This window comes from Amblyraja radiata, chromosome 20, assembly GCF_010909765.2.
Source record: "Amblyraja radiata isolate CabotCenter1 chromosome 20, sAmbRad1.1.pri, whole genome shotgun sequence".
Taxonomy (NCBI): Eukaryota; Metazoa; Chordata; class Chondrichthyes; order Rajiformes; family Rajidae; genus Amblyraja; species Amblyraja radiata.
Genome location: NC_045975.1, coordinates 36,354,067 through 36,368,249, shown reverse-complemented (window position 1 = coordinate 36,368,249; position 14,183 = coordinate 36,354,067). Strand labels below are relative to the sequence as shown.

The 14,183-nt window shown below is 44.2% G+C and overlaps 1 protein-coding gene across 1 annotated transcript in view; it reads right to left on the bottom strand.

Moving 5' to 3' along the window:
* Nucleotides 1–12,516, bottom strand: part of LOC116984413 (low choriolytic enzyme-like) — a 109,861-nt gene extending 97,345 nt beyond the window's left edge. Inside the window, exons 1-2 of the mRNA XM_033038566.1 lie at nucleotides 12,414–12,516; nucleotides 2,413–2,562 (exon numbers count right to left, since the gene is read on the bottom strand). Coding sequence (XP_032894457.1) covers nucleotides 2,413–2,562; nucleotides 12,414–12,516 — 253 coding nt within the window. The remainder of the gene's footprint in view (nucleotides 1–2,412; nucleotides 2,563–12,413) is intronic.
* Nucleotides 12,517–14,183: the final 1,667 nt, after the last annotated feature.

Below are 14,183 nucleotides of genomic sequence, written 5' to 3'. Positions count from 1 at the left end.
TTTTCCTGTTAAAAACAGAAGACTTCTCTTGGACCCGTGCTTTGGTACTGTGGTTGGCTGCTGAAAATATCCAGGTCCAGTTTTCTCAGGAAAAAGCCATTATGTCTGCTGTCTGGAAATATGGCATTAAAAGTTCTTAAAAGTTTGGAATTATTAAAAGGATCCTTTATGGACACAAGTGCATTCAATTATTGGTTGAACTAGTGAGGAGTCAGAAAAGCTGGTGGATCCCAGCACTTGATATGATATTTGCTCCTTACTGAAATCATTTTGTCACAAGTACGATGCATGGGTGACTTTCTTGTGCAGTTATAACGTGCAAATTTGGATATGACAGAAATCTGCCGTTGCCACTTAGAAATGTCCTTTAGCAAGGAATTTCTATGTCAATGTGATTAGTAAAGCACAAAATTATGACTGGAGGTCTTCCTGCAGAACATTACAATGGTAGCAATGGAAATATTGATCCTGATCCACGCTGAAATACATTGTTCTCAAGAGAGGTATGTTGGATGTGGATGGTCTTCTTAATGGGCATTTATTTTCATAAACAAAGGAGATAGGTAGCTCAAGATAAAAAAGGTCGCTTGATAAATGTCACATCATTGAATCATTGAAATCAAAGCCAGCATGATTACAAAACTGCCCAATATGCTGAAAGCAATAACTGGTGGTGAATTTGTTTTGAAGGAAATGTGCAGTATCAGACCACAGCTCCTTTTTTCATATTTGCTAACTAAACTATTACCACAAAATATCTGAGGGTTTTCAAAATATGCAGTTGAAGAGATCTGGAACAGCCCAACCCTTTAAAATATTTTAGTCTTTAAATACCTTCATATTAGTGCATTTGTTCCTGAACTTTCACTTAAATGTCCTATTTATATTTCTTGATGGGCATTATTATCAATTAAGCTTTCTTATGTATACATTGAAATCGTGTCTATTATCATTGAGAATAAGGCATTACTACAAAGGTACACAAAATTGCTGGAGAAACTCAGCGGGTGCAGCAGCATCTATGGAGCGAAGGAAATAGGCGACGTTTCGGGCCGAAACCCTTCTTCAGACTGATGGGGGGTGGGGGGGAGAAGGAAGGAAAAAGGGGAGGAGGAGGAGCCCGAGGGCGGGCGGATGGGAGGGTGGGAGGAGACAGCTAGAGGGTTAAGGACGGGGAGGAGACAGCAAGGGCTAGCAAAATTGGGAGAATTCAATGTTAATGCCATCCGGACGCAAGGTCCCCAGGTGGAATATGAGGTGCTGTTCCTCCAATTTCCGCTGTTGCTCACTCTGGCAATGGAGGAGACCCAGGACAGAGAGGTCGGATTGGGAATGGGAGGGGGAGTTGAAGTGCTGAGCCACCGGGAGGTCAGGTTGGTTATTGCGGACTGAGCGGAGGTGTTCGGCGAAACGATCGCCCAACCTCCGCTTAGTCTTCCCGATGTAAATCAGCTGACATCTAGAGCAGCGGATGCAGTAGATGAGGTTGGAGGAGATACAGGTGAACCTTTGTCGCACCTGGAACGACTGCTTGGGTCCTTGAATGGAGTTGAGGGGGGAGGTGAAGGGACAGGTGTTGCATTTCTTGCGGTTGCAACGGAAAGTGCCCGGGGAGGGGGTGGTACGGGAGGGAAGGGAAGAATTGACGAGGGAGTTGCGGAGGGAGCGGTCTTTGCGGAAGGCAGACATGGGGGGAGATGGGAAGATGTGGCGAGTGGTGGGGTCACGTTGGAGGTGGCGGAAATGGCGGAGGATTATGTGTTGGAAGGCATTACCACAATACTGGTTGAACAATGATTTTCCGTCCATTTACAGTAAGCCCTTGTTATAACAGACTATAGCGGAGGGAGCGATGAACATTACTGCCGATGACTGCAGATGATGGTTAATAGACAACAGGACTGCTGGAGTAATTCAGCGGGTCAGGATCTCTGGAGAACATGGATAGGTGACATCAAGACATTTCCTCAGACCATTGACAGCAAGAAACAGCAGCAGATGAGAGGGGCTCGCTGGTGCACCTTGCGAGGCAGCAGTGGGGGAAGGAAGCAGGGGCTCTAAACGGCTGGGGAGACAGTGGGAGCCAGGGATGGGTCGGCAGGTCATTCCATTCACATACAGTTTACATTGCCATCTGTCCCCACTCAGGGAATTTTGAAGTCTCATAATTTTGCAAATCACTTGCTAAATCTGTGTTCACCCTATTGTAAGCAAATTGAGTTCAAAGCCTTGAATCATACCTTAATACCAAAACCTTAATATATACTTTATATATTATAGCAGTAGGAACTAAAAGCAACAAGTAATAAATCTGGGTTTAAAACAATTAATTTGCTACATACTATTTAATCACAACAAATAAACGTTTTTTTTTTATCCAGACCAAATATTAACAAAAGCAGTATGACTTACTGAAGTAAGTATCAAGTGTGTATGGTATATAAACATTTCCATCTCTTGAACGAGGCCACAAACAAGACTTAGGACCACGGAGACACTTAATGGCATTTTTGGAATTTCCTGTTGCAATATCTCCATATTCAACAAAAGATTTTGATGAGCCTACAAAATATAAACATTCCCTTTTCAACAGCAAAATTATGTTGATAGTAAAGTAAAATAATGTAGGTGCTGGAAATTCAAAGTTAAAACAGGGAATTCCAATTTCAGCAGGTTAGGCAGTTAACTAACATTTTAAGCAAGTAATGAACAATTATTGAATTTGATTTTAAATGATCTACTTTAAACAATTTGGATTAAAGTTTATTTCTTCAATGTCATGGTTTCATCAGCTATGTAATTTTCAACCTAATTATGATGTTCCTTGAAAAAAACATCAATAGAGTAACTGATTGAGAACCATATATTCTTATATATCTTTTTAATATCCAGATTTGAACTACTACTTGATTTCATCCCACACTCATGCAAGTTCATTGAAACATGTTTGACAATGTTAAAATTTTGTTTTGTGGTTAAAAGAAATATCATACTGGATGGGGTGTAAAGATCAATTACACATGAGTAAAAATTGATTTTTAGTTTTCCTTAGCTACTTTCTTGTCTAAAGTTTTAAAGGCCTCAATTTTATGGCAGCAATGACAACAAACGACTAATTTATTTGCTTTCATTCCTTCATGGAACACAGTAACTTCATGATTTTTATATATGTGTATCCCAACAAGGAATTGACTGACTGTGCTATGGCACACGTTCACATTCTGAGCTGTTTGCAATCCTCTCCAATTAAATTAAGATAAATGTGAGGGGTTTGAGTTTCAGGTATTTACAAAAGAGTCTATTATTAAATATTATCAAATCCGCATGCTATATTACCAGAGTTCTGCAAATTGTATTTACGTATATGGCTAAGCAAATATCTGACCCACAGAAACTAATTTGCTCAATTTGTCTTTTAATTTCATTTGAATGGCTCACTAGAAATGATTCTAAAATAAAGTTTTCTTTTATTTCATTTTCTACTTAGATCATAAGCATTCTGCCAAATATTAACTAAGATAACTGAAGGTACTTCCAGGTTTCCAGTTAAACAAAATCTCTCATTTTCTGGTTAATCACATCACAATTGCTGGACCCCAGGGGCCTCTTTAAACTAATACCAAATGTTTTTAGAGTGCTCATTATCTTTACATGATGTGTCTTTCCCTAGTCTGCAGAGAACATTGTTGTAACTTACAGATTCTGGTCTATATATCTAGGCGGCAAAGAAAAAGATATTAAGATCACTTGTTTGTTCGCTGAGGACAATTTATTCCAGAGAATAAAAATAATCCACTAAATGAGCACATAATTGCACTCATTTCAATCAAACATATGGGAAACAGAACATGGAGAACAACTATGTGCCTGGATCAGATATAGATGGACTCCTTAGATCGCCCTTGATGCCTCAATGCTGCAGCTATCCTCTAAGCTGGAGCGGTCTACAAAAAAAGCAAACCACGGGATCCTGAGGCCCTATACACAATCTCCCTGTTGGCTCGACAGTTCACTGACGATCAAAGACATTTAAAAGCTGTTCATATTTAAATATTATTTTAAAAACCTTGAAAAGATGTTCCTAACAATTAAGTAATCAAGAAAAAAACATTACCTGCCCTTTTCAAACAAGCACAGAGAACTATTTAAATGAGGTCATGCAACATATGCTAACTTAGGGCCCGAATGCAAAGAACATTTGCCTCCTGAGGTCAGGATACATCTGCTTCATCTTTGGAATGAGCAATGCTTCCAGTGGCTGAACAAAACATCAAGTGTGTGTTACTCATCTCTACAGAACCAATAATTAATTTAATTATGTGTGGAGCCACAGGAGATGGACAAAGATCCTGAATTAATATTTCTCTGTTTTTTACCATGGAAAAATACATGAAGACTAAGAAACTTGGGAAAGTCAATGAAGATGTCTTGAGGATTACCTCAGGCAATCTCCCCATTGACAGCCTCCAACCTTATAGTTTCTCAACTCGTACTGTCCATTTCTCCTTCCCAAAATCCACAAACAGGACTGGCAGACAGAATCAGGCAGGCTGCCCCACTGACCTAAATTCTAAGTACCTCAATTCTATCTTGTCCCCCCCCCCCCCCCCCCACCCACCCCTCCTTGTCCAGTCCCTCCTGACCTACATACAAGACACCATACATGCTCTTCAACACTCTTCAACTGAAATGAGGCGCAAAGGGTCCCCACTGCTTCATCTTTACCATGTATGTCTAGTCCCTTTACACCTTCAATCGCTCAGGGCCCGCTGATCCTCCCTTCAACAGATACTCAATCAGTTCCCCATATCTAGCACTCTCCTCACCCTTTCAAATCTGGTTTACCCTCAATAACTTCTCTTTTGACTCTTCTAACTTCATTCAAGTTACACAGTCCAGACTGAAATGAGGCGCAAAGGGTCTCATCTATTTCTTCAGAATAACACTGTGAGATTTTGTCAATAGGTTTAATTGTCATATGCACTGGCAATGGAACAATGAGATTCTTACGTGCTGCAGATTTACAGGCCCATTAATACAATAACAAAAATATTTAATAATCAATACAATAAATTAATAATCAGTAGCACTCAATGACCAACCCATAATAGTGCAAAATCAAAGTACGTAGAGCAGGCAAAACAAAGTCCATGGCAGGTCATAGTTGCTGAGGTAGGTGTAATTAGTGTTGCACAATTCAAGAGTCTGATGGTTGTTAGGAAGAAACTATTCTTGAACCATCACGGTGTTTAGGCTCCTGTACCTCAATCCCGATGACAGTAGCAAGATGAAAACATGGTTAGGGTCGAGTGAGTCTTTGATGATATTAGTTGACTTTTTGAAGCAGTGCTGTGGTGGGGAAATCAGTATCTGTGATGGACCGGGCAATGTCACCCACATTCTGCATGATTCTTCATTCCTGTGAATTTGATTTACAGAATCGTGATGCAACCTGTACGTAAGCTCTCTATCACATACCTGTGAATGTTCACCAGCATATTCGGCGACATAGCAAATCTTCTCAGAAAGTAGAGGTAATGATGTGCTTTCTTTGTAATTGCAGCAATGTGAATAGAAGCGCAGGTAACACCTATTGCTCTTGATGTAAATACTCACAGGCAGACATTGGAGTGCCAACATGAACTTTACCTGGTCTATTCCAAAACCATGTAGTGTAATCATCTACCATCAATTCACCAAATATAATCACTCTATCGTAATACAGAACCTGAGTGGCGTCCTCAGGACTACTCAGTAGAATGTATACTAGATTCCTTTTATCATCGTATAGTGACATGAACCTCCTCTAGTGAGCTTGCGTTTGACCAGATTATACAGCATACAGCAGATAATAAAGTATTCCATCATCTCAATGGGGCTCTATAGGCATCCCCTTCCAGTAAAGGCAATTGAATGTCATCTTGTGCTCTTACTGTTTATCACTTCTCACTGGACTCCAGATGGCTCCGTAACTCTGATTGTGTCATCACTCAGCACCTCTATCTGGAACCTTGACACATACATGGAGCCAAGTAAGGAGAGATAGATGTTGTCCTCAAGGTCCAACCCTTCACTTCGGCTAAGTGCTGAAACTGGTAGTCGTTGCGCACGACCGGAGACATAAGCTACAATCAAAATTCATTTCAAGGATATGGACCACTTGGATATAGGAGCCTTTGTCCCCAGAATTCCTATGGAATTCATCGTTCATGTAGGGAGCTCACAGTTTAGTTTATTATTGTCATGTGTACAAAGGTACAGTGAAAAGCATTTTGTTGAATGCTATCCAGTCAAAGACTTACATGATTACAACATTTAGTGCAGGATAAAGTCTGATTAAAGAAGTTGGACTGAAATGAATAATGGATTTTCAAGAATCCTGCAATTTCCTTTGCCAATGACTGCTGATTTCTAATCATGGCAAAGGTGATAGTAAATATAATAGTAAGATTAAACGAGAACTTACCAGTTTGAAGTTTGATCTTTATTTTATGATGAGTTACGTTGGAGAGTACGTGAAGAGCCCCGCTCGTGCGCATGCGCGTCATTCTTCAAAGCAGCGGTGTGAAATCACAGATAACAGTAATTGAAGTATCATAGTAAGATCAGAAATCTAGAACTACCAGATGACCTTTGTGAGAGAGGGTTGGGAGTGGAGGGCACGTCCTCACCATAAAATAAAGATCAAACTTCAAACTGGTAAGTTCTCGTTTAATCTTACTATTTTACTTCGGAGTCACGTGAGTGACTACTTGAAGATTTCAAAGCTCTGTGATTTCATGCCGTGAGAAACGAGTCTACACAACCACAACTGCTTCATTGACAGATGAGGGAAACATTCATAATGCATACAGTCATGACATAGATTTAAAACATGCTGATGCTGTTAAATGAAGTAATAATAATAGTAACACCACTCATCCGGGTGGAACTATAAATGAAACGTAAAATAGAGTTGACAAATACCCTTGGTCTGGCAATGGGTTATTATAAAATGTTTGGAAAATCGTTCGTTTGACCATGCCGCAGCCGTTAGGATGTGGTCCAGCGGTACATAAATAACCCTTGCTGCTGATGTTGTAGCAGCCCTGGTGCAGTGAGATCTGGAAATCAGTATCTACTCCTGCATAAATCAACCCCGTTTTATCACCTGGAAATGGTCTGACCAAATACGTTTTATAAAGTTTTTTGTATTAACAAGCATTGCAAGTTCAGAGCCTTGAAGGTTCTTGGTGACCTTGACGCATTGTTGTATATGTGTGCCCTCACATAGCTAAAGGTCCCTGGGTATGCCTTGAACTATTTTGAGACCTGACACCCCTTCTGCTGTGCTTAAGTAATTATAAACATAAAATATTATGTATATTATTTACAGATGTAATCATCCTGTCCCTTTGCAATATGTAGCGACTGTTGCGCTAAACCAGGGCCAGTAGGATAACTGCCTTATGAGAGCCGACCAAAACTAAAGATGTAACTGGAGCCCCCTTTTGTTATAGTGTTAACACAATGTCAATATCCCATACTGCATTGTACTTGCCCTGGGAGAACTTGTGTTAAAGATATCCTTTACAAACTCGATATCCGGGGTGAACCCGACAGAGTGGGTCCCGTTTGAAAAGATAATGAAATTTAAAATGAACTCCAAGACGTCAATAACCTGTACCGTTTTAAATGTAACATTAGCATTAAACAACACTTCCCATCTCCTGAAAAAGAAATGTACTGCTTTTTCCTTTTTTGGTGCTATCTCAACACTCTGGAGTGAACACATACAAGGATAAGTGTGACAACCCAAGCCGTAGGGGCAGTCTATTCAGAATCTGCAGAGCATAAATTGATTTTATCATGCAACGGCTGATTTCCAGAGCCACAGCCTGAACCAACAACATTTACGTTTAGAATAACCGTATAAGGTTGTATTATTATTCCCGACAAATCGAGAATCTAAGCTGCATAGGCCAATCAGACAGTAGGAAAAGCCTAAAGCGGAATCTTGATGACTTTATTTGAAGACCTGACTGACTAGGCAAAATGGAGGAAGATATAAAAGACCATTCCTCCTCCTTGTAGCGAGAATGTATCTTTCGCCACTGTTATGCCACATATTTTTGCAACCTGTGAATAAGCATGAAAGCAACATATCGATATTCGGTGTTCCATAACCAGAAATTCTAAATACTGTGTGATCCAACACCCATTCTGTGTTGTCATTGATCTGTACTTGATGATACACCAGAGGCAAATGAGATTAGGTAAACTATTACAGGATACTTTTACTTGATTGACTAACATATGCCACCATCATAGTGTATCAACCTGAAGTTGAGCATGCAGATTATGCATATTCGCTCAATCACTCTTTAACCCATAGAATGTACGTAGGGTCTATAGATAGTTGATACCAATAACTGAAGAATTGGTTACTCATGCAAATCTCATCCACCTCCAAACTGGAGATGCCATTCAGCAATTTCCCACATTAGGGCCATTAGAATTATTTTGCAATATAACTGAAATATTTACTGACCAACTGCTGGAGCAATTCTGAATACTGTTTGTCCATCATTGTGACTTTGCTAGTTTCAGCTAGTAATAGCATAGGTGTATTAACAATGACCTACATGGCACTTTTAGAGTTTGCCATTTAGCATGTCAGTTCTCCTACTTGCACAGCTGAATCACAGCTATTATATTGCCAATTAGCCTTAATGAATAGAGGCTGATTATAACAACAAGGCTGTTACAGGTTTCTATTAACTCCAATCTGTTGCCCAGGGTGGCGTCATAGGCCAATTAATAGCTAAGGTAAATCCCAATGACAAACAAGTCTATTTGGTAACAACTTAATTTTAATTGGATAGAGGAGCCCAATTTCTTAAATATAGTTTGAGACTGAAAATGTGGATTTTAGCAAAAATACGGCGTTAAAATATCATCCAGACAAGTCATAACAGTGTTTTTGAACTCTGAGGTCCGCTTTGAATACTTATTGTCATCATACTGTTATTATTGCCTCATCATAGCAATTGCCTCCTCCAAATATCTCCGATGATCCCTGTAAATGGGAACACCCTGTGAAAATCAGTTGTTAATCAGCCATCTTTCATAATGAACAGGCCACGCATGCCATCATTTTGTGCCTGCCTTGAACGGCAACTCTGACCCGATTTACGAGCCTATCTGATAATTTTGCCCTGTCTTAAAAGACAACTCTGGCCATAATTCTGACCCTGTGTCGAAAGACAATTCTGGCCCCAATTCTGACCTGCCTTGAAAAGACAACTCTGCCCATTTTTCCCAGCCTGTCTCGAAGGCAATCCTGGCCAAAATAATGAGCCTCAAAACACAATTCTGGCCCAATTCCAACCTGCTTGGAATGCTAGTATTGTCCAGTTTTACATGGTTAGATGCCTCTAGGAGATGATAATGTCTTAATCATTTGTGTATTGTGCAACCAAGTGTAAATCTTACCAACTTGTAAGTGGTCCTTAGTTGTAGAGTAGAACTGGCAGAGTGTGTGGAGCCTCTGGCCAGCTTTCATGCTGCCACCTGCTTCAGTGAACCGCTTACTGCCGATGAACGATGAAGCTTTGCTCGTTGTTGGCCTTGATTGGTCCACAGCTTGTGCTTCGTCCTCCAGGTTTTCCCTGGTGAATAGGTCTTATCTGAATAGAAGATTCGGCGGCTGTCTCTAATGTCCCCGAGCGGTGTTCAACTGCATTGTGTTGGGATGGCAAACCTTGCTGCCAGGAATGGTACTTCTGACACGTGCCCTTCATCCCTTGGGGTATGCTCCAACAGCTATACCCTCAGACTCGGCGTCAGACTTATACTGACCCGCTATGCTCTCCTCTCTAGAGGAAGACATTAAGCAGCCCTGTTACAAGGCACTGCTGGCGCGGCTCCCCCATCGGGTCCGGCGCTGCCATAGAATAGGCATCAACATTAAGCGCCCTGTCCAAGGCGCTGCTGGCGCGGCCCTCCCATAGGCCCAGCGCTGCCACCCACTAGGCATCCACATTAAGCAGCCCTGTCCTAGGCGCTGCTGGGCGCGGGCTCTCCATAGGCCGCGCTGACACAACTCCCTAGTATATCTAGATGGAGCATCCTCTCCATTAGGAGCTCCATCCTGGCCAACCTCCAAATTTTTTCTACCTTACGGAGGAGAATCATCACCGGCACTAGGGCTGACCATTCTGGTTTGTTTTTATCCCATATCCTGGGGACCACTGCGGTCTGGGAGCCGCATTGCTGTGGATTCCCCTCCGAGAACCCAGTATCTGTATATCTTACCGGAGGGGAACCCTCCCGGCACTACCGTTCTAAAACGGAGCATCCAGAGGAAACCCCATGTCCTCTAAGAACGTACAAATTCTGTAGACAGTACCTGTAGCTAGGATTGAACGGGTCTCTGGCACTGGCAAGGCAGCAACTCTAACGCTGTGCTGCAGTGCCACCCAAATGGGATATTTCCCCAGCGCGACTGGAAGTCACTGACCGTGGTTGTCAGTGACTGAGATCGCGAGCCCGACATTCCACAGCTACCGCTTTCGCAGTCAGCGGGGGTTCCCCACAGCTCGTAGCTGGTTCCTCGTCGGTCTTCGCGAAAACACCCGACAGGAAACCTCTGTAAAAGAAAGTTCTGCACGGAATCAAACAGGTAAGAAATAGTAACCTTGCCTTTTAGTTTAACTTAACCGCTGGCAAGGAGCGCCGTGCCTGCTGGTCCAGTACTTCACCATGCGAACGACGATAATGAAGCGCATGCGCCCGAGTGGGGCTTTCGCGTAGTCACTCAGTGACTCCGAAGTAAAATAAATATTTTCCATAAGTGCAAATGTAGCACAGCAGTGAGCTGCAGTTCATGACATGGTTGGAACAGTGCCATTGTCAGGGAATAGTCCAGAAGCTATGGTTGTTGAAGGTGTCACTGATTCTTCATTTACACTAAAAGAAAGTTTGGATGACTGTAGGTACAGTAAATAGCTGGAACCATATCTGAAGAAAATGAATGGCCTCTGTAAAGGAGTTAAGTTGACACACTGGAACTTACTGAGTTTTAATAAGGCACATGTCAAATACGTCCCAGTACTGACTGCATCTAGTCTTCAGGCGTAATGAAACCAAGGGAGGCAAGGGGAAGATATACACAGTTATACTGAGATGACTGGGCGTGGTTAGTGTATTGAGGTAAGCTACATTATAGGTTGCATGCATAAACCATCTACATCCTTTCCCTAGAAATCTAAAATTGAAGTTATAAACAGTGGCAGTGTGATTATACAACACATGCAAATTAAACAAAATCACCGTAGCGGACGGAGAGGTTTGACAACACCGAGCCGAGCGTGTGTGTTAGCACCATCACTCCCACCAGATAGAAGGAGAGCGGAGCAGTAGCAGAGGGAAGGAGAAGCTCGGGACTGTTGTGAGAGCGGAGCCTAATACCTCATGCGCTTGTGAGCAATACGTTGTGGACGGCGGCAGGTGGAGGACATTGGGCACCAGGGTTGTTGGGGCGATCGGCATCGGTGGGCGAAGCACGTGGGACACCAGCGCTGGGTCCCAGGGGGATCGCATTGTAGGGTTCCCGTGAGATGTTGCGAAGGTTAGTAGACCCGGTAGAAGTCACCATTGGAGAGACGAGACTGCTCGAGCCCATTCTTGGCCTGCGGACAGCTCGCTCGGCCAGGCCGTGCTCCTGCGGGTATTCGGGGCTGCTGGTATGTGAGTGAAGTTCCATTCACAGCGAAAGCCTGGATTCTGCACTGGCGAATGAGGCCGTTGTCGGTCTGCAAGCGGAACAGGGACCAAAGGTACAAAGGGTCTGCTTTATGGCTTTTACTGATAACCATTTCAGAGGTGATAGCAGGGCGAAGGTCCACTTCGAACCAATGGAGTGTAATCAACACACAGGTAGTGCTTTGCCTCGCCATTCGAATATGTCAGACAGCCAGCGAGGTCCAGGGCATGGCAGGCGCAGCTGCTGCAGAAGTGGCTGGCGTGCTGATGTGGGCAAGAGTGTGCAATCAGGGAAGGAGGCTACTCGGGCTTTAATGTACTTGGCCATCGACGGGCCAATAGATGTGTGAGTTGGGCATGTGAGACGGTGGCATCGGTCCGGGAAGCCCCATGTGGGCAGTTTTGTAGTACAAGTGTATAGGGAGGCAGGGACGACCACCTTGTGACCCTTGATGATGATGCCGTCCGGAGCACAAGCTCGTCGCGGCCAGAAAGAAAGGAGGGGCACCGCAGGCAGTGAGGTGCGTCTGCTGGGCCACCCCCGTGGATGACAGCGCGAGCTGTTGCAGGTCGGGGTCGTTGGCGGTGTGCTCAACCAGGCACTGCAGCTGCTTAGAGGGAACAAAGTTGACATGAGTACCTTCAGATCCTCCTGCGCGTAAGGGTACCTGTCACAGGAGGACCGGGGGCCCAGGACAGAGCGTCGGCCAAATGCATCTCGGTGCCCCTCTTGTACACGATCAGAAAGTCGAACCGTGGAGCTGTAAACATCATGCGCTGGCGTCTAGCTGGAGCGATATGGATAGGTTATTGAGGATGGTCACCAAGGGTTGGATGATCCCTAGACGGTGAAACTGGTACGAAAGGAAGTCTTAACTTGGAGCAGGCGAATACAACCGCTACTAGCTCCTTCCGATTTGGCACAGCGCTGCTCAGTGTCTGTCATGGTACGCGAGGCATAAGAAATGGGCTGCAGCGAGCCGTCATCATGGAGTTGCAGGCAGGCAGCACGGTCCGAAGCGGGAAGAAGCACAACGTAGCTACAATTGGTCGTTGCAGATCGAAAAACTTGAGAGTCGGTGTGAATCAGCTTGTTTTTGAGAAGGTCGAAAGCTGCTGGTGTTGGGAAACCAGGACCAGGCAATGTCTTTTTCGTCAGTTGCCTCAGGGGTGCGCTCAACTCGCTGAGGTCGGGGATGAACGTTCCCAAATAGTGACCATGCCCAGGAAACGCTGCAGGCTGGTCATGTCGGTTGGGGCAGGCAGCTCGGAGATAGCGTTGGTCTTCTGCGGATCAGGGTTCAGCCCGTGGGCCGTGAAGATGTGGCCAACATAGGGTACTCGCTACACGGACTTGCACTTTGACGGGTTAAGTTTTAAGTTGATCTGGCGAGCGCGGGTCTAGAATCCGTCGGAGGTTGTGGTCGTGCTCAGCAGCATCTTTCCCATAAACCAGGATGTCATCCCGATAATGGCACACGGAGGCGGCAAACAGTTGTCCATGGAGCGTTGAAACACTTCGCTAGCAGAGTTGATGCCGAATGGCATCGCAAAAATTGAATCTGCGAAGGGGGTGCCAAAAGTGGGTTAAGTCTGAGGAGTGTTTGTCTGGAGGTATTGCCAGAATGAGCTCCTGGCATCAAGGACAGAGAACACCGTCTGAGGACGTCTTATTGCCAGATTTAAGTCGTGGGGTTGATGCAAACACGTAATCTCGCTCTTACCCTTCTTCATGGTGGCGACCATGGTGGGACCCACTCGGTGGGTTCGCTGACAGCTTCAAGCACTCCCATGTCAACCATGTTCTTCAGCATGGCTTCGACTTGCCCTTCATGGCAAATGAACCCTGTGTGGAGCACGGACCACTGGTACAACCGACGGGTCAGTGCCATCTTGTATACAAGGGGCAGCTTACCCAGTTCATCATCGAATAGGTCAGGGTACTCGGAGAGTGATTCAGCATCACCGCACTTCGTGGACGTACGGTTCAAAGGACACACAGCCGAGATCCTGACACGCCTGATTGCTCAACAGAGTCACCCGTCACAGTCAAGAATGAAAAACGACAGGTCACGCGAAGATTTCTTCAGCACACAGTGGAAGGTGGCCTCCCCACAGGTTTTAGCTCCCCTCCCCCATACGCACGCAATATGGAGCGATCAGCAGTTACCAGCTCATTAGTTTATCTCCCTGAAACAGGGATGTTGACATAAACATTCACCTTGCCCCCGTGTCCGTTAGCAGTGAGGATTTGTTGTTGGCAGTGACAAGCACAGAAGGATCGGGGAGGCGAGATTGATTATGAAGGAGAGAATAAACATGCATCTCCCATGGAAATACTGGGCTCAGAGCGAGGGCAGTGTCGACAGAAGACTGGGAACCACATTCGTTATCAACTTGTTGAAGGTTGTTTAAACTTTTCTGGGAGCTGGAGGAAT